The sequence below is a fragment of the Neoarius graeffei genome, chromosome 2, assembly GCF_027579695.1.
Source record: "Neoarius graeffei isolate fNeoGra1 chromosome 2, fNeoGra1.pri, whole genome shotgun sequence".
In the NCBI taxonomy this organism is placed as follows: Eukaryota; Metazoa; Chordata; class Actinopteri; order Siluriformes; family Ariidae; genus Neoarius; species Neoarius graeffei.
Genome location: NC_083570.1, coordinates 49,529,203 through 49,553,738, shown reverse-complemented (window position 1 = coordinate 49,553,738; position 24,536 = coordinate 49,529,203). Strand labels below are relative to the sequence as shown.

Sequence of the window (24,536 nt, the reverse complement as noted above, 5' to 3'; positions counted from 1 at the left end):
GCAGGTTAAACATTATCAGTTCATTTGTTTTTACAAACATTAGAATTACTTCATTTACGTAAGCACCGACATGGATATATTTATATAAAAGATATTTTGTACTAAATATAAGTCTATGTAAAACAAATTTTAAATAAACTGTTTTGTTAACTGATTACCACATACCGATTTATTTATTTATTTATTTATTTATCTATTTATAAATAAATAATCATCTGGGTGTCAATAATTATGGAACAGTGCATAACTGGACAAAGGTCACGTGATCTGATATGCTAAGGAATCGGGAATCAACTCTTTTTTTTTTTTCCCCCAGTGGAAGTTTGAGTAATTATTCATGCACAATTTATGTATTGAAAGTCTTTTCCACTTTTGCAACGGCCAGAAGATTAAGGTGTCTAATTGTAGCCGCCTCTCTCTCACTTTTATTTATTTATTTATTTATTTATTTAATATACAGGGGGAGCCCCGAACTACTACCCCAACAGCTTCACTGCTCCAGATTGTCAGCCACGATTTATGGAATCCAAGTTTCGAGTCTCTCCTGATGTGGGACGCTACAACAGCTCGGATGAAGATAATGTGACCCAGGTATGGACAGGTCACATGGGCGGGGGATTGGTAGATGTTGTAGACTTAACCCATTTCTAATGCTCTCTTTATACTTCTGTAGGTCCGTACTTTCTTCACCAAGGTCCTGAATGAGGCTGAACGTGAGCGTCTCTGCCAAAACATGGCAGGACACCTGAAAGGAGCTCAGCTCTTCATTCAGAAGCGCATGGTAAAGTTTTTTGCTGAGGTTTCGCTCCACTCATGTCTGAGTTTCTGGACAGTTCGAGAGCACTGTCTCAATTTATTTTCTTTCCTTATGTTTTTATAGGTCCAGCATCTGATGGCAGTGCACCAGGATTATGGCTCTCGTGTTCAGGTGCTGCTTGACAAGTATAATGCCGAGGGCAAAAAGGTAAGATTTCATACTGAAAACAAACGTGAGTGACGAGTTACACTTAGGCTTACAGGAGAAAATCACTGCTGTTCTTGTAATAGTGGCAATAACTTTATTTTAATTTTTTTTTTCAGAATGTGCATGTGTATATGCAGGGAGCTTCATCCACTGGGGCTGTGTCTTCCAAGATATGATGTGTGGAAATTCTCTCTCATTGCCTTTAAAACTGCAGCACACACCAAACAAGATCACTTCTTGTTTCTCATATCATTTAAGGTGTTAAAGTATCACCAGTGTACCTGAGTAACCTTCTTCATAAGATCATTTTTCAAGAAGTAAAAAACAAAAGCACTAACTACGCTAATCTTGGCAGTCAAATACCTTTTGATGCAATTAAAAAAAATAATTCTCCATCTCTCAACACACACCTGAACATTAATAATTAATGCTGAGGAAACACTGTTAAAAATGACTTGGAGACATGAGCCGACTCGAACATTTCTTCAGTGTGCAGGACAGCTTGGTGTGGCATTTTATTTTGGTTCAGTACACATAACCATAGTGCCATCCACGTCACTTTTGTGAAGTGATATTCATTCATTTTCCTCTCATGGGTCTTTCTGCATGTCCTGCTAAAATAAAAATGTTAAGTAAAGAAAACTTGAAGCGAAATTTCCTGTCAGTTTGTTTCCAGGTCAGCAAGCTAAAACCCTTAAGGCAGGTTATCAGTGTTTCTAGTCGAAGTTTGCTGTCAGTTATAATGATTTATGTTCTCTGTTAGACAGCTCATCGATTCCATCCAGAAACAAATGAATTTCAGTGATTCGGTAGCAAATACCTTCCACATCTACTCTGTCATAAGTGCAAAAATTCACATTAGCATCCTCATATAATCAACATTTAATATTCTGAAAGATTTTGTTCTGTCTATATTCAATTACGTTCTGTTAAATGCATCAGTACTACATGCGAGTTTGACTGAGCGAGGCTTTTATTTATGTATCAGAAGTGCAGTGGTTTCACTATTTGTCTGCTTGCCAAAGTAGCACAACCGAAAGTCCTCTCACAGTGAAACAGTGGTTTCACTGTTGTGCTGCTGTGGTAAGCAGATAAACTGAAAGTGCTCTCGCAGGTAAATGTAGTTAAAACACTGTTTGAAATGAACTCTGTGTGAATAACCGTCCAGTAATAATTATAGCTTGATATTTTCTTTGTCAGCATTTAATCCTAGAAGTGTCTGTTTTAACGTCGCCGTTAAAACGTATCAATATTTACTACAATTTTACTGGCTAAGAAATAAAGTTCTTTTTTTAAGCATCTTGATATATAGTTGAAGAAATGATGTGGAGTTTGAGAGTTTAAAATCAAAATTAAGATCAGAAAGATGCGACACCCACAATGCAGTTGTGCCTTACTGAAGTCAACCTTGTCATGACTTAAAATGTAAATTACAATTAAATGAATTTTTCAGAATTATGTTGAAAAACAATAGAAATGTTTGAACAATTTAATGCTGAATGCCTTAATTGTTTTGTTTGTCCCATATCCCATTACTCTTTCTAATCTTTCATTACTCTTACTCTTTCTAATGTTATGTTCACTGTTGGTGTTCTGTGTGCTCTGTAACTGAATTCAATAAATCAGGATTTGCTATGCATGATTGTATTTAATTTTAATCTTCAAATCAAATTGATGAAATACAGTGTCTTGCAAAGGTATTCATCCCCTGTGGTGTTTGTCCTGTTTATGCATTACAAGATGGAATTAAAATGGATTTTTGGAGGGTTGGCACCATCTGATTTACACAACATGCCTACTACTTTAAAGGTGCAAATTATATATATATATCATACTGCTATATCGACTTGAACACTGGGTTGGATTGACTGGTAAAGTTATCAATTGGTTAAATTCATACTTAAGATAGAAGCTTCTTTGTTACCCTGGGAAATTGTTCCTCAATGTCCTTGACCTGTGGTGTCCCCCAGGGGTCAATTCTTGGACCATTACTTTTCAACCTTTATATGCTCCCACTTGGGCAAATTATCAATAAAAATTCAATTTTGTAGCACTGCTATGCAGATGACACCCAAATTTATTTTGCTCTATCACCTAATGATTTTGCCCCCCTTGAATGTCTCTACCAGTGTATCGATCAAATCAATAGCTGGATGTCACAAAATTTTCTTCAGCTGAACACAGATAAAACAGAAGTTATTCTATTTGGAAAAAAAGATGAAAGACTCAGGATTACCACTATTCTTGACACAAAAGGGATTAAAACTAAAGAAATGGTTAAAAATCTTGGTGTTTTCATTGACAGCGAGCTAAACTTTGACAGTCACATGAAAGCAATCACTAAAACGGCATTTTATCACCTAAAAAACATTTCCAAACTAAGAGGACTTATGTCAAAAAATGATCTGGAAAAACTAATACATGCCTTCAGCTCTAGTAGGGTTGATTACTGCAATGGCCTTTTCACAGACCTGCCAAAAAAGACCATCAAACGACTTCAGCTGGTTCAAAATGCAGCGGCTAGGGTTCTCACACGAACAAAAAGAACAGAGCACATTACTCCAATTCTAAGGTCCCTTCACTGGCTTCCAGTAAGCTACAGAATTGACTTTAAAGCATTGCTGCTGGTATACAAATCTCTAAATGGTACAGGGCCCAATTACCTCTCTGATATGTTGCAGCGGCCTAACCCAATCAGATCTACCAGATCGAAACAGAAAAATTTACTATTAAAACCAGTTGTTAAAACAAAGTATGGTGAAGCAGCTTTTAGCTACTATGCAGTACAGCTATGGAACCAACTGCCAGAGGACATTAAAAATGCTCCTGCTGTTGGCAGCTTCAAATCTAGGTTAAAGACCAAGCTGTTTTCAGATGCTTTCTGTTAAATAATTAATATTGTCTTCTTTACATTTTTTATGATCTTTACTTTCTCTGCATGTTTTAATTTTACTTTAACTTTATTCTATTTTATTATTTATTCTATTCTGCTGGTTTCTTTTTTCTCCTCCTATTTGAACTATACTTCATTTTATTATTTTATTTCTACTCTTGTTTAATTCTTATTTTCTTTTAATTCTTTTAATTAATTGTTTTAGAATAAAAATAAAATTATGTAATTATTTCTCTATTGTTTACTGTTTTTGTTTTTACTTCTGTAAAGCACATTGAACTGCCATTGTGTATGAAATGTGCTATATAAATAAACTTGCCTTGCCTATATATATATATATATATATATATATATATATATATATATATATATATATATATATATACACAAAAATTTATTTTGATGAAAAACCAGAAATCTGGAGTGTGCATAGGTATTCACCCCTCAAAGCCAATACTTTGTGGAGCCACCTTTTGCTGCAGTTACAGCTGCAAGTTTCTTGGAGTACTCTATGTGTCTATTAGCTTAGCACATCTAGCCACTGGGATTTTTGCCCATTCCTCAAGGCAAAACTGCTCCAACTCCAAGTTAGATGGGTTGTGTTGGTGTATAGCAATCTTCAAGTTATGCCACAGGTTCTCAATTGGATTAAGGTCTGGGCTTTGATTAGGCCATTCCAAGACATTTAAATATTTCCCTTTAAACCACTCCAGTGTAGCTTTAGCAGTATGTTTAGGGTCATTGTTCTGCTGGACCATAACTCTTCGTCCCAGTCTCAAACCTCTGGCTGACTCAAACATGTTTTCTTCCAGAATTGCCCTGCATTTAGTGCCAACCATCTTTCCTTCAGTCCTGACCAGCTTTCCTGTCCCTGCAGGTGAAAAATATCCCCACAGCATGATGCTGCCACCACCATGCTTCACTGTAGGAATGGTGTTTTAGTGTGTTGGGTGTGTGCCACACATGGCATTTCCCATGATGTCCAAAAAGTTCAATTTTAGTCTCATTTAACCAGAGAATCTTCTTCCATGTGTTTGGAGAGTCTGCCACATGCTGCTGGGCAAACTCCAAACGTGTTTTCTTATGTCTGTGAAGATTCTGTCATCCAGATCATAGTAAACTGTGGGTAGTAAAAGAGAGCAACTGGACTTGCTTGAAGATTCTTGAAGATGTTTCACCTCTCATCCAAAACGCTTCTTCAGTTCTGTCTGACTGGCCCTGTCCACACGGCAATGGATTCAGGTGAATCCGATACAATTGTTTATCGTTTCGGCCTGGCGTCCACACGGCACCGGCGTTTTGGGGCACCCAAAACGCAATCTTTTGAGAACGGGTTCCAGAGTGGAAAGATCTGGCCACGTTGCCGTTGCGAAGTCGTCTGGATGAGTAGAATGGATTTGTTTACGATGACATCACAACCACATGACTGTGAGTGCTTCACGCCGGGTAGAAGTGTCAACAAATCCTATAACTTGGTTCATGAAACGTGCTTACAAAATATTTTCACTGTGAATATTTATTGTGTAATGGTGCAAAGTGAGAGAGAGAGAGAGAGAGAGAGAGAGAGTAGCCCTTAGGGCAGAGTCAATCCCGCCAGCAAAAATAGGGAAAAAAAGGAGCGATCTCACCTCTTCAGATGTTGGTTTAAGTCCTACAATACATTCCTCAAAAAGGGCGTAGAAGAACAAATTAATCCATCAACGTGTAGCATTCAATTTATTCCGGACCATTAAAGACGCCGCCTTCCGCGTAGAATCATACGTCATCCTCGCCGCCATATTGGATGGGTCAAAGCGGAGAATAAAGATGCCTCATTCATGTGCTGTGTTTAACTGTACCAACAGGTTTACCGTCCAAACGAGATCACATGGGATTACCTTTCACAGGTGAGACTGGAAAAATACTTTTCATTGTATTTGGTCATTATAATGTAATTTTACAAACAGATTTTCCTGACTTTGTGGCTAATATGAAGTCTCGCGCATAATAGTTTATGCGCATGCGTCCTTACTTCTTCTACTGTTCTGGTGTCTCTGAAGGGACCGTCTTACAGCGCCCCTAGAGGTGTGGCATGTGTATTGCATCGTTTTCAGCAAGCGTTGCGTTGCCATATGGACCTGATATTTTACTGATCGTTGCCCATTTGGATGCGATATTTTTTTAAATATCTCGTTGCCGTTGTCGTGTGGATGTAGCCTATTAGGGAGTATCAGGTAGTTATCCTCTCATGGACAAAAAGCAATTCTAAGGTGTCGTTGAGTCATCCTAATGCACACCAAAACCCAGCTGTTTTTAGTGACTCTCTAGGCCATTCACACCTAGCCCCCAGTGACCCACACCAACAGGATGACTCAACGACACCTTAGGATTGCTTCTCATCCATGAGAGGATAAATACTTGATACTCCCTATTAGTCAGACAGAACTAAAGAAGCCTTTCGGATGAGCGGTGAAACGTTTTCAAGAATCTTCAAGCAAGTCCAGCTGCTCTCTTTTACCACCCACAGTGTTTTCTTATTGTTTTCTTTCAGCAATGGCTTTTTTCTGGCCACTCTTCCATAAAGCCCCACTTTGTGGCGTGTACGGCTTAAAGCGGTCTTATGGACAGATACTCCTGTCTCTGCTGTGGGTCTTTGCAGCTCCTTCAGTGTTATCTTTGGTGTCTTTGTTGCATCTCTGATTAATGCCCTCCTTGCCTGGTCTGTGAGTTTTGGTGGGTGGCCTTCTCTTGTCAGGTTTGTAGTTGTGCCATATTCTTTCCATTTTGCTATAATGGATTTAATGGTGCTCCTTGGGATATTTTTTACGACCCAACCCTGATCTATACTTCACAACTTTTGTCTCTGACCTGTTTGGAGTACTGCTTGGTTTTCATGTTGCTTGCTTCGTAGTGTTGCAGAGTCAGGGTCCTTCCAGAACAGGTTGATTTATACAGACATCATGTGACACCCTGATTGCACACAGGTGGATCTTAATCAACTAATTATGTGAATTGGTTGGACCAGCTCTTATTTAGGGGTTTCATATGAAAAGGGGTGAATACATATGCACACTCCAGATTTCTGGTTTTTCATCTTACTGTTTGTGTCACAATTAAAATAAATAAATAAAAAAGTCATCTTTTAAATTTGTAGGCATGTTGTGTAAATCAAATGGTACTAACCTGCCAAAAATCCATTTTAATTCCAGCTTGTAATGTGACAGAACAGGACAAACACCAAGGGGGATGAATATTTTTGCAAGACATGGTATTGTTTTAGGTTTTCATGTCATTCTATACTATTTATTTCTCCAAATAAAACTGGTACTTGTCAGACAGTAGGACGTTAAATCAAGAAGTAGGTCAGAACGTAGGCTTGGAAAAATACTGGTGGCTAAGTTACTTGAAAAGGTATGGTGATGGTATATAAACGAGGACCTGCCCCCTAATCTCAACTACAAATAATCACATCTGGCAGTTCTCAAACAGCACAGCGAGGTGTGATACTGAGCAAGATGCAGAATAACATGGTTCCACTGAACGCTCAGCCGTGTGATGGCAGAGGAGCAGGGACAGTTGTGGTATCCATGCCAGAGCATCCACCTGATTATGCAGTGTGGTCCATTTGCAGCTTCATCTATGGAAATCCATGCTGCCTGGGCCTCATCGCTTTGATTTTCTCCATGAAGGTGAGTCAAAAATCCTGGGAATTTAGAAGGTGAACTCTAGTGACACTTTTTTTTTTAAATCACACTGATTTTCTTCCTGAAAATCACTTAGTGTTTGTCCTGAGTATACAGTTGTGAAAGAGTCTGTCATGCAAAAGAGTATGGCTTACTCTCAAGATTTCTTTGTCTTGTAGTCTCTGAGACTTTTTCCTTGCCACCAGTTCCCCTGTCCTGTTCATTCCGGATAAATCTAAACCCATATCTGGATTTCTGTAAATCTACTTTAAGTAGGCATATCAGGTGAAAATTCAAATTCAATCCCAGTTGATTTGAAGCTGCTCTCCTTGAATGCAGAACAACATACTTTTTACAAAATTAAAACGTGTTTAACCATTCTTGAGAAATTACAAATCAAAGATTGAAAAAGGCTTAATTTTTAGAAAAGCTGCTGTAATATTATGTATGAGGGTAACATGGTCCAAAATGGGCCTCATTAACGAATGAGATGAAAGGGTTTTTTTCTTAATAACTTTTCTATTTTTCAAGATATTTACATGGAAATTGGCAGGCACATAGATGGTTGTATATTGAACACAAAATTTGAAAAATTAGTAAAAGCAAATTATGTAAATAAGTATTTAATTAGTATTAATTATACTAATTAAGTAAAAATGTTAAATTGGTACACTTAATAAAAATAGGTACCCTGTGGGTACATGTGGCTACTACTTATAAATAAAATAGTTTTCCTATACAGCGTCCATACAATAAATATAGCATATATACATGTTATCAATTATACTCGCCTCATCTCTTGCAAGCATCACCAAGCTGTGAGTAGCATCAGGGCTTTGTTCAAAATGCAGTGCTATGAAATATACTGGAAATATGCTGGAATTTTTAGCCTATATATATATATATATATATATATATATATATATATATATATATATATATATATATATATATATAAACCCCTCTAAAATATCTTTATAAAAAACCTTACAAAACCTTTCATTTGACCTTTCAGAAAAAAAAAGCTCTGATAATCAAAAGGTAAATTTTCTTAAAATAAACAACACTTACTTGATATAGAATCAGTAGCCTTGGTGAACCACGAGGTGAATTTTGTTTCTTTTTATCTGCCGATTATCTTCTGATACTACCACGTTATAATGAGGTTTCTCTTTTGTTTCTAGTTCTGATTAGTTCCGAAGTTTATCAAGAAATAGAATGGGTAATCGAACTTGATCAGGATAAGTGCTAATTGGTTACAAAGTTTTGCTGTTACGCTCATTCTTACATTCTTATACTCGTTCTTTTGTACCTTTGATAAAGCAAGATCAACTGTGCGTATCATGAGATCACGATTCGCTGTTCTGGTGATTGTAACACTTATGCGCATACGCATTACGCTATTGTTACACTCATTCTTGCATTCTTACAACATGATGATGAGATCAACTGTTCATGTCACGAGATCACAATTCACCGTTCTGGTGATTATAATGCTTATGTGCATGCGCTATTGTAATCCTTATGCGTATGTGCAGTGCATGATTGTTACAATCTTACATTCTTACAGCACCATGACATAATGCCATTTTGTGGCTACTGCCTCTATATGAGGCAGTAGCCACAAAAAAGTAATAAAAGCTTATTTCTAATACCCTCTTTGTGCTCTGTAGGCCGTTGTATTTCTCAAAAGTAGGGCCTACTAGTGTTTATATGAAAAAATATAATTGACAATATTCACAGCTTTCAAGGCTAACCTAAAAAAAACAACTGTGTGAGTCACATCCAATAAACAATTCCAATTAATTGAATTGATATTGACACGTTTCTGACTTCCGTTTTTTTTTATTTCATTCCAACCACTAAGATGTCAATATTTTTCATCAAAACAACTACAGTTCTATTCCCAAATAGTTATTTATTTACATGAATCAGTTTGGTTTGAAAAAATAAGTAGGTAAAGTTCTGAAAACTCCCTTCAAAGTCTCCCATGAATCATAACTTCAAAACTAGCTGATGGAAAATTTTGCTGAATACTTCATCAGAAACAGTGATAGCGAGAGAACATCCCTATACAAGTTATCTGATTGATATTCATGAGTAATCCAGTTGGAAACCAATCATAAGAGAGAGAGCCTGATCACTTTCCCGTGACTCAAAAAGCACTGGCAGTTTCCCGACATCATACGAGCAGAGTTTTTATTCTGTTGTACCAACTTCAACCTGCTGTTACTCCCAAAGTACTAAACAGATCTTAACGAGATAAATTTCTTTGGAAAGCAGAAATTATAAGCTTTTTAATGATAGTATTCATAATAGAAAATATTCAAGAGCAAAGACAGATTTGGAAACTCAGATGAGCATCTGCATGCACAATTTTCAAAGCACAGCCAGCGAGTATCTGATATGCCTACTGTAAGGCAATATTCATTTTTAAAAGCACTATATAAATACATTTAATTGAAATGGAGTGAATACTTGTGGTGAAGATGAGAAGCTGCTCATTCTTTTAAAACTTCCCTGAGAGCTTCAGGTTTAGTCATACCTGGAAGGACAAGCTGAGGAGCACGGGCAATTGCTCTAAGACAACGAGGGAGGCTCAGCCTCCTCTAAAAATGACGAACATCGTGTAGGATGAATTGCGCTAGGCTTATGTTATAGCCGACCTTATAACATTGCTATTTCAGATCCAGAATCATAGAAATATATGTGCTCAACCCAACTACAGTGCGAAATCATTCCCTTATAACTTTCCCCAGTTCGCCTAATGTGTGCGTGAGTTTTTCCCCCTCGTGACAGCGCGATGCAGCCCAGCCTCAGTGGATTGGGAGCTATGTGCTTGTCAATCTCAAAATGCAAGACGATTATTGGACAAATACTGTGAAAACGCCCGCCCACGGAGTCTCACGGACTCCCAGCCTCAATGGACTTCAACGGCATTTGGGAGCTCTGCGCTTTTCAATCTCAAAATGCAAGACGGTTATTGGACAAATACTGCGAAAATGCCCGCCCACGGACTCCGAGCCTCACATGGGAGGGACATGGCAGTTTCCGCGAGGAGACTGGTGATTGGTGAAAGCGACTGGATATTTTCTTTGATTGACAGCTCGTTTCAACTATAGACAGGCAGCACAGTGTTGCCAGATTGGGCGGTTTTAAGTGCATTTTGGCGGGTTTTGAACATATTTTGGGCTGGATAACGTCAGCAGTATCTGGCAACATCAGTTCAGTCCCATGCGGATTCGCAAGTGCTGTGGTGTGTTGTAAGAAATCGGCTTATATTTCGATTTCATTCATTACATACGGTTTCTACCAGCTTTTTTAGTTTGTATATATTTTCATTGTAAATAAAGTGTAAATATAGTGTCAAGTTTGCTATCTTAGTTCCAGAAATTTTGTTTATTTGAGTGACTGAACTTGAACTTGAGGGGGCTAGTCAGCTAGCAAGAAAGCTGCGCACGGATGCCAAGCATTGCTGATTTAATTTTGGCGAAGCCATTTGCCAGTCTTCCTTTCGAGGAACAAATTAAAATTAAAGAGCAGGGTAGACCAACACCTCAAATTGACTTGGTGAAAAAGGTAGGGAATAATACTTGTTCCTTTCAGCTCTCCTGGTACGAGAAAGTGAATTGGCTAACAGCAAGTGACCCACATCAACAACAGTAAATAGGCTACTTTAGTAATATGTCATGGATGGACCAAAAATATAGAATCTATTTAAAATGTTTATGCTGAGTATATTATATTGGAATATATGTTTTTCTGGATATGAATTAAACACCGCTACAATTTGGAAAACATTTTTAAACAAAAACACAGCCGAGGTCAATTTTTAAACAACATGCCACAATTTTAAAAGATAAAATGTTAAAATATACCCCCCCAACACTACCATCATGTATATTGGACAGTAGGCTAATGGGCCAAAAGAACCTGTTATTTCACAGTTTGTGATGCTGCCAACAATCAGCCAGATCAGAGGCAAGAGTATGGGCAAAATTGATGTGTTTTTTCTTTTAAAATCTGGAAACCGACCAGCCTCCCCTGTTTGAAAGACTACCAGCCGCCACTGCTGAGGAGTAACGAAATACCATTTACTTTATTCGTATTATTCATCTGTTCACAATTGGAAACAGTCATTAAATGCTTTTGTGGATTCTTCTTCTTCTTCTTTGCTATTGTCAGTAAATCTGCTGAAAACACACAAACTACAAACATGGACACTTAGAACTACAATCTCCAAGAACCACAGTGCCCCCTGTCACCTGAGTATTAATTACAGCTGTCACACATTCCCCTAATCAGCACTCCACCTATTTAAGCCACTCTCACACAACACTCCAGTGTGAAGTATCATTCTGTTTGCCCAGTTCATACCAAGCCTTGCAGTCTCTTTTTGTGTCTCTATTTTTCTGACCTTTGCTTGCTCATTTCAACTACGATATTTGTCTTACCTATTCTACGTTGTTTGGCGATCGCCCGACCCTCGCTTGTTTCCTGATCTCGCCTCTGTCTACTGTTTTGGCTTTGTTGAGTGTCTTCTTCCCGGCTCTCCTCTGTGCCTACATCCATAAGTGCCTGCACTTTGACAGGATACTTCACCATTATGGATGTCGCAGAAGATGCGAAGCAGACGGCTTTGAACGCTCAGGGACACCTACCGGGAGAACATCAACAGATGCTAGTGGATTTCAACACCCGTATGTTGCAGCTAGCAATCGTGATGTCGTAGACCCTCCTACTGCGCCCCGAGTCCCTTCCCAGCTCCACACTACAACTTCCGCCTCTGGAGAGATTCGCCGGAGACGCCACAGATTGCAAAGGTTTCTTGCTTCAGTGCTCTATGCATTTCACTACCATGCCTAACCTTTCTGATAAGCACAAAATCGCTAAGTTTATTTCCTTTCTTATGGGTAAAGCACTGTTCTGGGCCAGTGTGATTTGGAACCAGGAAAAGGAACAGACAACTTCCTATGAGCAGTTCCTCTCCATGTTTAAAAGGGTTTTCAACCATGAACCAGAAGGAATTAAAATTGGAGAGAGTCTGCTAGCCATTTCCCAAGATTAATGTAGTGTGGCTGAATATGTGCTTGACTTCAGAACATTAGTGGCAGCCAGTGGATGGAACGAACCTGCTTTGAAGGCTGTCTTTTGCCAAGGTTTATGCCCTGCAGTTCTGAGTGAACTTGCCTGCCATGATGAACAACTCACCTTGGACTCTTATCGATCTAGCAATTTGATTGGATCATCTGTTGGCTCACAGACCCTCCATTCAAAGCGCCAAACCTAACTCCATTTCTGATGACAGAGCACCCATGGAGGTTTCATGTACAAGGCTCTCTCGTTCTGAGCATGAGAGGAGGAGAAGGGAGTGGTTATGTTTCTACTGTGGGAATTCAGAGCATCAACTGAACAGCTGTCCAGTTCATCCTCCCCGTAAAGCTCCAGCAGAAGATCCTACACAGAGTGAGTCTGGTGAGAAAATCTAATTCTAAGTCCTTTAAGGTTCCGATATTATTAAAGCTCACAGATGCCATGCACACCCTCTGTGCTTTCATTGATTCAGGGGCAGAAGGAAACTTTATCAGCTGTGCAGTTGTGCAGAAATTCAACCTGCCCACAACCCTTCTGCAAAGCATGCTTGACATCTGGACCATTAATGGAGGACCCATAGGAGATGGCATCATCACCACACAGACCACACCTACTTGTATTCAGGTGGGGATTCTGCACTTGGAGCATATCTCCTTTTACCTCACCACCACAGTAAATCATGATCTCATTCTTGGCTACCCATCGCTTCAGCTTCATGATCCACTGATATCATGGCAGAACAAAGAAATCCTCCAATGGTCTCTGTTAGGTTTATATAAGTATTAATTCTTGGCCAATAATTCAGCAAAATTATCCTGTGTCAAAATTATATTAGTTGAAACGACCTTAGGTCCAGCTGGACATTGTTTGGGAACATTTTGTTTATGAAATGTGTATTTTGAACAGAGAAGTGTCTGAAGGTCTGTTTTGGTGTCAGATTGACTCACACACACCCTGAAATGGTAGAATTAAAGTTCATGTTTATGTTAATCCATTCAGTTGAAACTTAGGTCATAGCTTCATAAAAGCTATGAAATATACTGAAATATATTGAAATATACTATGGTAGTGATTTGGATCCCGTAATTAATGAATGCATTCCGTGATCAATGTTAGTTTTATAGTTTTAGATTAGTTTCATAATGACATTATAATTATAGTTAAGATCTTATGATTCTAAGGGTTTTTAGTTTAAAAGCATTAACCTAATTTAGTTATGAGTTTAATCCTGTTAGTTGTTTAATTGTTCTCTCTCTTTCAGACATATTCTCATTGTTCTTGTGGTTAAGTTGTTCTTATTTTTAATGTTTATTTTCTTATAACATTCTTTGTTTTAGCATTGTTTTAGACATATTGTTATTTGTTATTTTGCTTATGTTGATGAAATCAAGATGTAATTTACTGACTTAACACACATTTATGTGTTAAGGAGTTATGTTAAATTATTAGATCCTTTCTGTGCAAACGTGTCTTTGACCTTCTCTGAATAGACTCCGTAGACTAGACATTCTGTGTTTAGACATTCCATGCTGATATCTATCTGTACCTTACTGTCATCAGAAATGTTTTTATATTATGATTGATTCAAGATCATTACACACTTCCACATAGACACACACCCATTACACACACACACACATGAAGACAAAACATAAACACAGAAACACTATAAGACGTTTCCAAAGATGTTTTCATTTTGACGAAGTGACTGTGCGAATAAACTGACATGTGAATCTCTGATTCTGATTGTCTGTTTCTCTCGACCTGATCATTCTCGGCCGAGGGTGGCCCACGAAGGAATCGGGGTCTCTTTCTGGGTGAACCCAACAGTCTCCTACTACCTGCTTTCAAAATTACATTTCATGGCCGCAAGTCAACCTCTCCTCCACTTCTGTGGAGAGCCCTCAACCAGACTCCTTGGACAGGATTCCAGAGTGTTACATGGACCTACAGGAGGTCTTCAGCAAGTGAAAGGCGTGCGGATGACCACCACATTGACCCTATGACTGTGCTATAGACCTGCTGCCTGGCATGTCACCACCTCGGGGACGTATATATCCCTTGTCCCAGAAAGAACACGCCACCATGGAGGAATACATTCAGGAGGTGCTTAAGCAGGGATACATCCGACCGTCTAAGTTGCCAGCTTCTGCGGGCTTCTTCTTTGTCGAGAAACAAGGAGGCGGACTTTGGTCCTGCATAGATTATAGAGTCCTGAACCAAGTTTCAGTTATGTACCCATATCTTCTTCCTCTTGTTCCTGCAGCCCTTGAACAGTTGAGATCAGCCACAATATTCTCAAAACTGGATCTGCAAAGTGCTTACAACCTGGTCAGGATCAAAGGTGCTGAGTGGAAGACCGTGTTTAGCATTACCGCTGGCCATTTTGAATACCGGGTAATGCCGTATGGTCTTTCTTCAGTGCCCAGCGTGTTCCAGTGTCTGATTAATGACGTTTTACGGGACATGTTGGGTAGGTATGCCATCGCATACATAGATGGCATCCTGATCTACTCCCCTGTTGAGGAGAGCCACCAAAAGCGCCTCAGAACAGTCCTACAACATCATCTTGAAAATTACCTCTACGTCAAGGCTGAAAAGTGCAAGTTCCATCAAAATCACATCTCCTTCCTGGGTTACATCATCAGCGCTGAAGGAGTCAGCATGGTCTCCTCTAAGGTATCCGCAGTAACCTCCTGGCCCACTCCTACTTCCATAAGGGAACTTCAGCGCTTCCTCGGCTTCACTAATTTCTACCTTCAGTTCATTAGGGGCTTCAGTGCTATCACTACTCCCCTAACCACACTGCTTAAGAAAGGACCCAAGTGCCTCCAGTGGAATCCCCAGGCCGAAGAGGCATTCCAGCGTCTCAAGAAGGCCTTCACCACTGCTCCTGTCTTACAGCATCCAGACCCTACAAAACCATTCACCGTAGAAGTGGATGTGTCTGACACTGGAGTAGGGGTGATCCTATCTAGAAGCTCCACCCCATAGCTTTCTTCTCCAAGAAGCTCTCCTCTGCTGAGAGGAATATGACGTCGGCAATCGAGAACTGCTTGCCATAAAACTAGCCCTAGAAGAGTGGCAGCACTGGCTAGAAGGAGCCACTCACCCTTTCATTATCCTCACAGATCACAAAAATCTTGAATACCTCAAGACAGCCAAGAGGCTGAACCCTCGCCAGGCCAGGTGGGCACTATTCTTCACCAGATTTAACTTCACCATTTCATTTCACCCTGGTTCCAAGAACACAAAGGCCAATGCACTCTCTCGAAGTTTCAGTTCTGCACACCAAGTGCCCGTCAGTCATCCCATCCTTCCTTCACAATGCTTCGTACAGTCTATCACATGGGACCTGGACAGAGAGATAAGACATTCCCAACCATCTACCTTACTTTACTTTATCTTCCACTTGTACTCTAGGGTGTCATGGGGAAGTGGAGATGGCAGTCGATGGCTTGATGGGACGCTTCTGTGACAGACAGGCCATGGGACTTGAGTGTTTCTACCACGCCCTCAATCCAGCGCCTGGATGGTCATCCTCTGGCTTGGACACCAGAGCTCTTGAGGTTGTATATTCTGAGTGCTGGCTGGTCGGGTGCCATTCTTATCAAGTGATCAAACCACTTGATTCTCTGACGCTGGATATATGTGTGGACTGGTGTTGTTCCGACCATTTCTCGGATCCTTTCTCGGATCCTCTCTCGGATCATGCCCCTCCTCGTCTTGCCTGCTGTTGGTCTGAAGCACCTCATCTCACAGGTTGTGATCTTCCTCTCCTGGGCCTTGATGAGGTGTCTGTGTCTGGCACAGGTAGGTCAGTGTCAGCGGGAATATTGTATTAATAAGCCATGCCTTGGTGTCCATGGGGATATTGGGGTGTTTCAGGAGGGGAGACAGCTGGAAACGAACATTCTTTGCTTTTTGAATGCGAGTCTCAATCTCTCTGTCTCTAGCTTTCCATCTTCAGTGAAGATGCTGCCCAGGTATTTAAACTCCTTGGACTGTTTAAGGGTGGTGCCATTGATGGATATGTCCAAGGTCTTTGGTGTTCGGCTGACTGTCATGACTTCCGTCTTCCCTGTGCTGATGCACATGTCATGATTTTTGCATTCAGCATGTTGATGTGCAGTTGGAGGTGGTGTTGGTCTTTGTTGAGCAATCCTTGGTCATCAGCGAAAAGTAGCTCATTCAGCGCTTCAGGCTTTGGGTTTGCCTCCCTGGTGATCCTGTCCATGTAGAAGATGAACAAAAGCGGTGACAAGACACAGCCTTGCCTCACCCCGACATCACCTCAAACCAGCTGGTCAGTCCGAATGGTGTTCTTGCAGCACTTCTGCTGATGGCATACATGGCTCTGATGTTGAGCAGCTGACCCCTGATGCTGTAGTTTTCTAAGATTCTTCATAGCGTTGCTCTGTTGACTCAATCAAATGCTTTCTCTTGCTCAACAAACACCATGTGCAAATCCTTGCTGCACTCGATGTCCGTCTTGCTCAGCTGCCTCAGGGCAAAGGTTGCATCAGTGCATCCTCGGCCCTTCCTGAACCCAAACTGTGCATTGCTGAGTTGGGGCTCCACGATGTATCTTGTGCGCTGCTCCAGGATTTTGGCATACATCTTGCCAATGTAGCTCAGGAGGGAAATTCCCCTGTATGTGCCACAGTCCTTCTTGCTCCCCTTCTTCCATATTAGTGCTACTACTGCCATCTGCCAGTCTTCTGGTACTTTTTATTCTTGCCAGGCTTTCTGAAAGATGGTTGTGAGCAACTGTAGGCCTGTCTCACCACATGCTAGGATGACCTCTGTGGTGATTCCCTCCACCCCAGCTGCTTTGTTTTTTGGGCTGGTCTTGACTGCCTGCCTGACTTCTGACTCCAAAATAACTGGCTCTTCTTCCGGGTATCTTGGAGTGAACGGGGGCTGGTCTTGCTGGCCCTCTACTGGGTTCAGGAGCTGTTGGAAGTATCCCCCCCATCTGTCTCTGATCTCATTGTTCTCATACAGTGGCTGGCCCTCTTTGTCATTGATGACTGATGTAGGGTCGTGGGGCTCATCTCTGTCTCATTGCCTTCACACTCTTGTAGAACTCCCTTGGGGAGCATCTACACAGCTCTGATACATTTTCTCCATACTGCTTCCATGTCTTGCAGGTAGTCTTTGGCTACCTGCACCACTTCTTTATAGGATCTTCTGGCTACTCTGTAGTTCTCGTAGTCTTCCTCCTTCTTGGACTTGACCCAGATCTTGTAGAGTCTTTTTCTTTTACTGCTGCTTTGACAGTCTCGTTCCACCATGATGTTGCTTTGCCTTTTCCTACTTTCTTCTTCCTGCAGTGTTCTTTTAAAACTTCCAAAAGTTCCCTTTTAAAAACTGCCCAGGTCTCTTCTGCACTCAGGTTCTCTGTGTAAATGTTCTGAAGTCTGCTATCTACCCCTTCTTGTACCTTCTATCTAATCTCGTCCTCCTGCAGCTTGCGTAGGCTGATCTGTTGGCTGCCTTCCTCTGCACGGCCCTTGTCTTTGGACTCTGGCCTGCCACACTCAGGATGACAGGTCTGTGGTCCATGTTCAGGCCGGCATTTGGTATGGCTCTCGAGTCTCTAATGAGTGGCCTCATTGTCACCCTTGCTAGAATGAAGTCTATCTGTGAGGCAGTCTGAAGATGGTTCCACCTGTACCAGGTGTACACTTGGCTGGGCCTGCGCTGGTAGAAAGTGTTAGTCACAAACAGCTGGTACTCTGGACACAGGTTCAGTACATGCTCACCATTGTAATTAGTCTGTTGCTGTGTCACTGTGAGGGCCGAGATATGGTTCCCATGGTGGTGTTCTCTTCCCTGTTCTCCCATTAAAGTCTCCCATCACAAAGATGTCCTCAGTGTCTGGAACCTTGTCTATCACCCCGATAGAGTCTCAAAAAATTCATCCTTCTCATCTGTGTAGCTATTGTTGAAGGGAGCATATAACTGGATGTCTTCTGTCCTTGCCGCACTCTGATCTTCATGATGTGCTCTGTCACACACTCTGTGTCCAAGAGGTTCTTGGGTATGTCAGGATGTAGAATGAAAGCCACCCCATGAGATGCTCTTTGCTGCACGTCTACACCAGACCAAGTAATGACATATCTGGAGTCTAGTTCTTTCATGCCTCTTCCTTTTTTTGCAGTCTGATATCCCCATGATTAAGATTTTCTGTCTCTGCATAAACTCCACCACTTCTGGATCCTTGTCTTTAAGTTCACAAACATTCTATGTTCCTATCTTATGTTCGCAATGGCCTTTTTGTTGTCTGTATTCCTGTCCAGTCCGTTTTTTTCCATTTTGATCCATCCGTTTCGTTCTCCTTTTATTATCTTGAGCAATTTTAAATCCACTTCCAGCTTGCTAGGCCTGTCGAAGTTTCACCAGAGCCTTGTTAGCTATCCATTTCAGGAAGAAGTTCCCTACTCTGTCCGTTTCCACCTCCCACGATGATGGATGAGGGGTTGGATTTTTAGGCGGTGACAATCTACCACCTGGCCTCTTCTATGTCCCGAAGCTGCTGCGAGGTTCTCTCATCACATGGGCTCACTCATCTCCTGTCACAGGTCATCCTGGCAGCCAATGCACACATCAAATGCTCAGGAACAAGTGTTGGTGGGAGAATATGTTGACCCAAGATTAACCAATACATTGCCTCTTGTTCTACTTGTGTGCAGGCTAAAGTTCCCAGAACTCTTCCTGCTGGCAAGTTATGCCCTCTTCCTACACCTCAAAGACCATGGTTCCATATCACCATCAATTTCATCACAGACCTCCCCTCATCAGAAGGCAACACAACCATCATGGTAACCATAGACTGTTTCTTGAAAGACCTTAAGCTCATTCCTCTATCGGGCATCCCCACTGCATCACAACAGGTGAACTCCTGTTCCAGCATGTTTAGATACTATGGTCTCCCAGAAGACATCGTCAGTGACCGGGGCTCTCAATTCATTTCTCGTTTCTGGACAAGCTTTATGGATAGGTTGGGGGTATCAGTGAGCCTTACCTCCAGCTACCACCCCCAGTCCAATGGGCAAGTTGAGAAGGCCAACCAAGAAATCGGCTGCTTCCTGAGAATTTTCTGCATGCGCAACCAGGGGGATTTGGGCACGTTATCTCCCATGGGCTGAGTATGCACAAAACTCCCTGAAACACACTGCTACACAGCTAACTCTGTTTCAATGCATACTCTGCTACCAGCCACTTTTATTCCCCTGGGATGACGCACCTAACCAGGTCCAGTCAGTGGAGGATTGGTTGGCATGCAGCCAAGCTATATGGGAGGAGGTTCACCAACGTCTGGAAACGGTCAATGCCAAATATAAGGAGTATGCAGACAAGCACAGAGGAGACAATCTAGAATTTTCTCCTGGTGACAGAGTATTGGGTGGCTAAAAGGAATCTCCTAGAGCCCAACACATGCAAGAAGTGCCAGCCATGTTACATTGGGCCATTTAAGATCCTGCTTCTCATCAACGAAGTCTCCTACCAGTTAGAACTTCCCCTTACAGCAGACCATCTCCCATGATCCACATCTTCAACGTTAAACCAGCCATCCCAGGTCCCCTTACTGAAAACGCACCAGTGCCCGAACACCTTGTAGAGGGTGAGCCCATCTATCAGGTAAACAAGATCCTTGACTAAAGACACAGAAGGCAAATCGGAATACCTGGTAGATTGGGAGGAGTATGGTAGAGGTCTGCGTGGGACAGAATTTTCAGTCCCGCTCCCGCCCGCTACCGCATTGTGCAGTCCCGCTCCCGCAAAGAATTATGATTTTCAGTCCTGCTCCCGCCCGCGCCTGCCATATTTTGTCCCGCCCGCAAATCCTGCATGATGCAGATGTTCGCGTTATTTCTCAAGAAAGTTCTTGTCATTGGCTTGGGGAATTAAACATGCTGAGCTTAGCTGAGCTCTCCACTGACCGATCCTTCACCTAGCGCACGTAGCGAGGGTGCGCGTTGCCAGGCGGCATGCGCAGCTGAGGCTTTACAGAGATGCCCATTGTGAGCTTCACTAGAGGAGCTCTGCTCTTCTGCCATGATCGGAGATCTCAAACACGGAAGAGCGGAAAGGAATCGGAAACGTACGCGAGATTAGACCACTATGGCAGCGGGGGTGTGGCCAAGCAGCAGTCTGTAAATGGGGGTCAGGGAAGGTAAGTGGCTACGTCATTACACCTGATGTCAATTTGTGTGTGTGTGTGTGTGTGTGTGTGTTTGTTTTGTTTGTTTGTTGCAGGGATGGAGTATAACGCTACGTTCACACTGCAAGGCTTAATGCTCAATTCCGATTTTTTTTTTTGTGAAATCCGATTTTTTTGTGAGGTCGTTCACATTAACAAATATATGCGACTTTGTATGTGATCCTCAGTATGAACGAAAAGCGACCTAAAAGTGTTCCGCATGCACATTGCAGGATACGACGACGTCACACGCAGTGAGCATGGCCAGTGTTTACGGAAGTAAAACCGCCCGGTTGCGGTATGACCCATCCAATCTAGCTTGAATAGCTGTATCCCCCCAAATGGAAATCAGGTCCCTAATCTCTGCGTCCTTCCATTGAGAAGATTCAGAACCTTCACAGCCCGAAGCGTCCCTCGCATTGATGTCATGCGCAGGGGCGCAGATACGTTTTTTGAACTGGGGGGGACAAAAAACTGGGGGGGACAAAGCTGCCAGCAAACCAACCCCAACCCCGATATGCCTGTCAAACTTGTTGTGGGTTACCATAGCAACCAAGCTCAAGCTCGCAACTTGTGCAGTCTGCGCAGCTCAACCAACCGAATATCAGTCTTTGTTTTATGTGAGTTGTTGCAACTATGTATACACTGCTGTGCACCTCAATAAACCGAATGGTAATTAGTCTTTTGATTTTTCCGTGAGGTTTGCCTTATGCAAAGAAAGACAGCATAGACGTTTTTTCCTCCCTATAAGTGGGGGGGACCGAACGAGGTGAATTTAAATCTGGGTGGGACGAGTCCCACCCTCTATCTGCGCCCGTGATTATGCGCCATGTTGTTGTAACTTTTTTTTGAGAGACCCGCCGCCTACTTCAGCGCAGAATAGTGACGTTTGTGGCTTGTTGATGACGTGTAAGTCGGATGAATGCGACCTGGCAGTTCAGACTGAAGTTGCATATGAAAAGAGCGGATAGGAATCGGAATTAGGACCACATATCCAAACGGCCTGGGTCGGATTTGAAAAAATTGGATCTGTGTCGTTCATATTGTCAATAAAAGATCGGATACAGGTCACATATGGGCGAAAAGATCGGATTTGAGTCACTTCAGCCTGCAGTGTGAACGTAGCCTAAAGGGAGGGGGAGAGGAGAGAAGAGGGATTCGCTCCCCGACCACAACACGCGCGTGTGTGTGTGTGTGTGTGTGAGTGAATGAGTGAAAGAAAGCAAGCTGAAAAGCTCAATAAAGTGAGTGGGTGTGAACACGAACTCTCGCCTGCCGTGCTTCTGTGCTCCACCCACAATGGGGATTACTACAGTAGCGTGGAGAGATGCCTTTAGCATTAAGGAGGAAGAAGTTGTCCTTAGCTTACTGGTCAAACCTGGAAGGCCACAACCAAGGGAATCCTGCTAAAAAAGTGATAGAGCCATGCTGGGAGTATGAGGCCAAAAAGGGCAAGGGATTTGGGTGGAGGGTGAGGCAATGGGTACAGGAAGCAGAATTGAAAGAGGGAATGGTTAGCCCAACAGTAGCTATATCACCAGTGCCACCTTGGTTATTCCCCCTACCTTTAGTGGATATGAATATATTGGAGTATGCAAAGGAAGAACAAGGGAAGCAGTATGTGGCTGGTTTTGCATTAGACCATATTTTGGGTGCATATGCAAGTCATGTCCAGGTTTGTACAGATGGATCAAAGGATCCTGCATCTGGAAAAACTGCAGCTGTTATGGTTGTGAAGGGGATGGGTGTTAGTGCCTCCTGGAGGCTGACAGATGAGGCGTCTGTGTACACCACTGAGATCCTTACCATCATTAAAGCACTAGAGTGGGTTGAAGAGACTGGGCAAGTGAAGGTGTTAATATGCTCTGACTCTGCAGCAGTGTTGGGTAGCATACAGTCACATAGATCCTGTAGACTGGATTTATTATATACATACAGATTTAGTGGTGTAGTAATCCCCGATGTGGGTGGAGCACAGAAGCACGGCAGGCGAGAGTTCGTGTTCACACCCACTCACTTTATTGAGCTTTTCAGCTTGCTTTCTTTCTTTCACTCACTCACACACTCTCTCTCACTCACACACACACACACACACACACACACACACACACACACACGTGTTGTGGTTGGGGAGCGAATCCCTCTTCTCTCCTCTCCCCCTCCCTTTATACTCCATCCCTGCAACAAACAAACACACACAAATTGACATCAGGTGTAATGACCTAGCCACTTACCTTCCCCGACCCCGCCCTCCATTCACAGACTGCTGCTTGGCCACGCCCCCACTGCCACAACCACATCCGCAAATTTAGGCATCTTAAAATGTTTTTATTAATGCCAAATAAAATATCCAGCACAAATTATATATGATAGACATAAATTAATAATTTATAAATTTTATTTTAAACACATTTTTAGTTAGCGGAACTGCAGCTTATCACCGCTCCCGCATTGTGCACTCCCGCCCACGCCCGCAATGAGCTTTCAAAATTTGTCCTGCGCCGCACTGCTTTGCGGTGGGTCCCGCGGGGCTCCCGTGGGAGTGCAGGGCTCTAGAGTATGGTCCTGAGGAACAGAGCTGGGTCCCTGCCAAGTACATTCTAGACCTTCTCCTCAGGCAAGAAGAGAGAAACATGGACACTCAGAACTACAATCCCCAAGAACCACAGCACCCCCTGTCACCTGAGTATTAATTACAGCTGTCACATATTCCCCTAATCAGCACTCCACCTATTTAAGCCACTCTCACAACACTCCAGTGCGAAGTATCATTATGTTTGCCCAGTTCCTACCAAGCCTTGCATTCTCTATTTTTCTGACCTTTGCTTGCTCATTTCGACTACGAGATCTGTCTCGCCTATTCTATGTTGTTCGCCAATCGCTTGACCCTCGCTTGTTTCCTGAGCTCGCCTCTGTCTACCGTTTTGGCTTTGTCGGCTGTCTTCCCCGTTCTCCTCTGCGCCTACATCTGTAAGTGCCTGCACTCTGACAGCTATTAAATATACTGTAAACGTAATGATTTTTGCAAGTCAGAGACTAAAACCCAAAGTGTTGGATAAAATGTACCTAATATCCATGGAGACATATACGTATGATTATAAAAGGCTTAGTCAATCAGCCTCTGTGAGCATTAGTTTGTATAATACAGTATATAATTGTCAGAATACAGTAAAGAGCATCCAGACATTAACTGGCACTCCTTTTGCACTTGTGAAATTTTTTTTTTTTCCCCCCAGTCCAGAGACCGGAAGATGGTGGGAGACATGACTGGAGCGAAGACCTACAGCTCAAAGGTGTGTTTGCTCAATGGCATTGGGCTTGCACTTATCATCATCAGCACCATAATCTTCATAGTGGTGTCTGTAGTGCTTGTTAATGCGTGACAACCGCTGTTTTGTTTTTTTTAAACTTTGCATGGGATAAAGATTATGTAGCAAGCAGCATTATCTCCCAAAAGTATATGCTGTTAATGTCCAACAAAAGGAACACAAAATATTTTGTGAGTCAGTGGTTTTGTAAAATGAGGAGTAAAAGATTCTAACTGAACAATGCCTTGACTGAAGTTGTTGCTTTAATGACATTAAACCATTAATGGTCGTAACTGTAAGCTCAAGGTCTGGTCTCATACACAGTGCAGTTAACCGGAAGTACACTGTACTGTCTTTGTGGATTCTTATATTCTCCAGGTGCAGAGTTACAAGGATGAAGTTCTCA

General features: G+C 42.1%; 1 protein-coding gene across 1 annotated transcript; it reads left to right on the top strand.

Annotated features, from left to right (window-relative positions):
• Positions 1-7,351: 7,351 nt before the first annotated feature.
• LOC132869559 (interferon-induced transmembrane protein 3-like) lies at positions 7,352-24,205 on the top strand. Its single transcript, XM_060902795.1, has 2 exons — positions 7,352-7,525; positions 24,059-24,205. The coding sequence occupies exons 1-2, from the start codon at positions 7,352-7,354 to the stop codon at positions 24,203-24,205; spliced, it is 321 nt and encodes a 106-aa protein (XP_060758778.1).
• Positions 24,206-24,536: the final 331 nt, after the last annotated feature.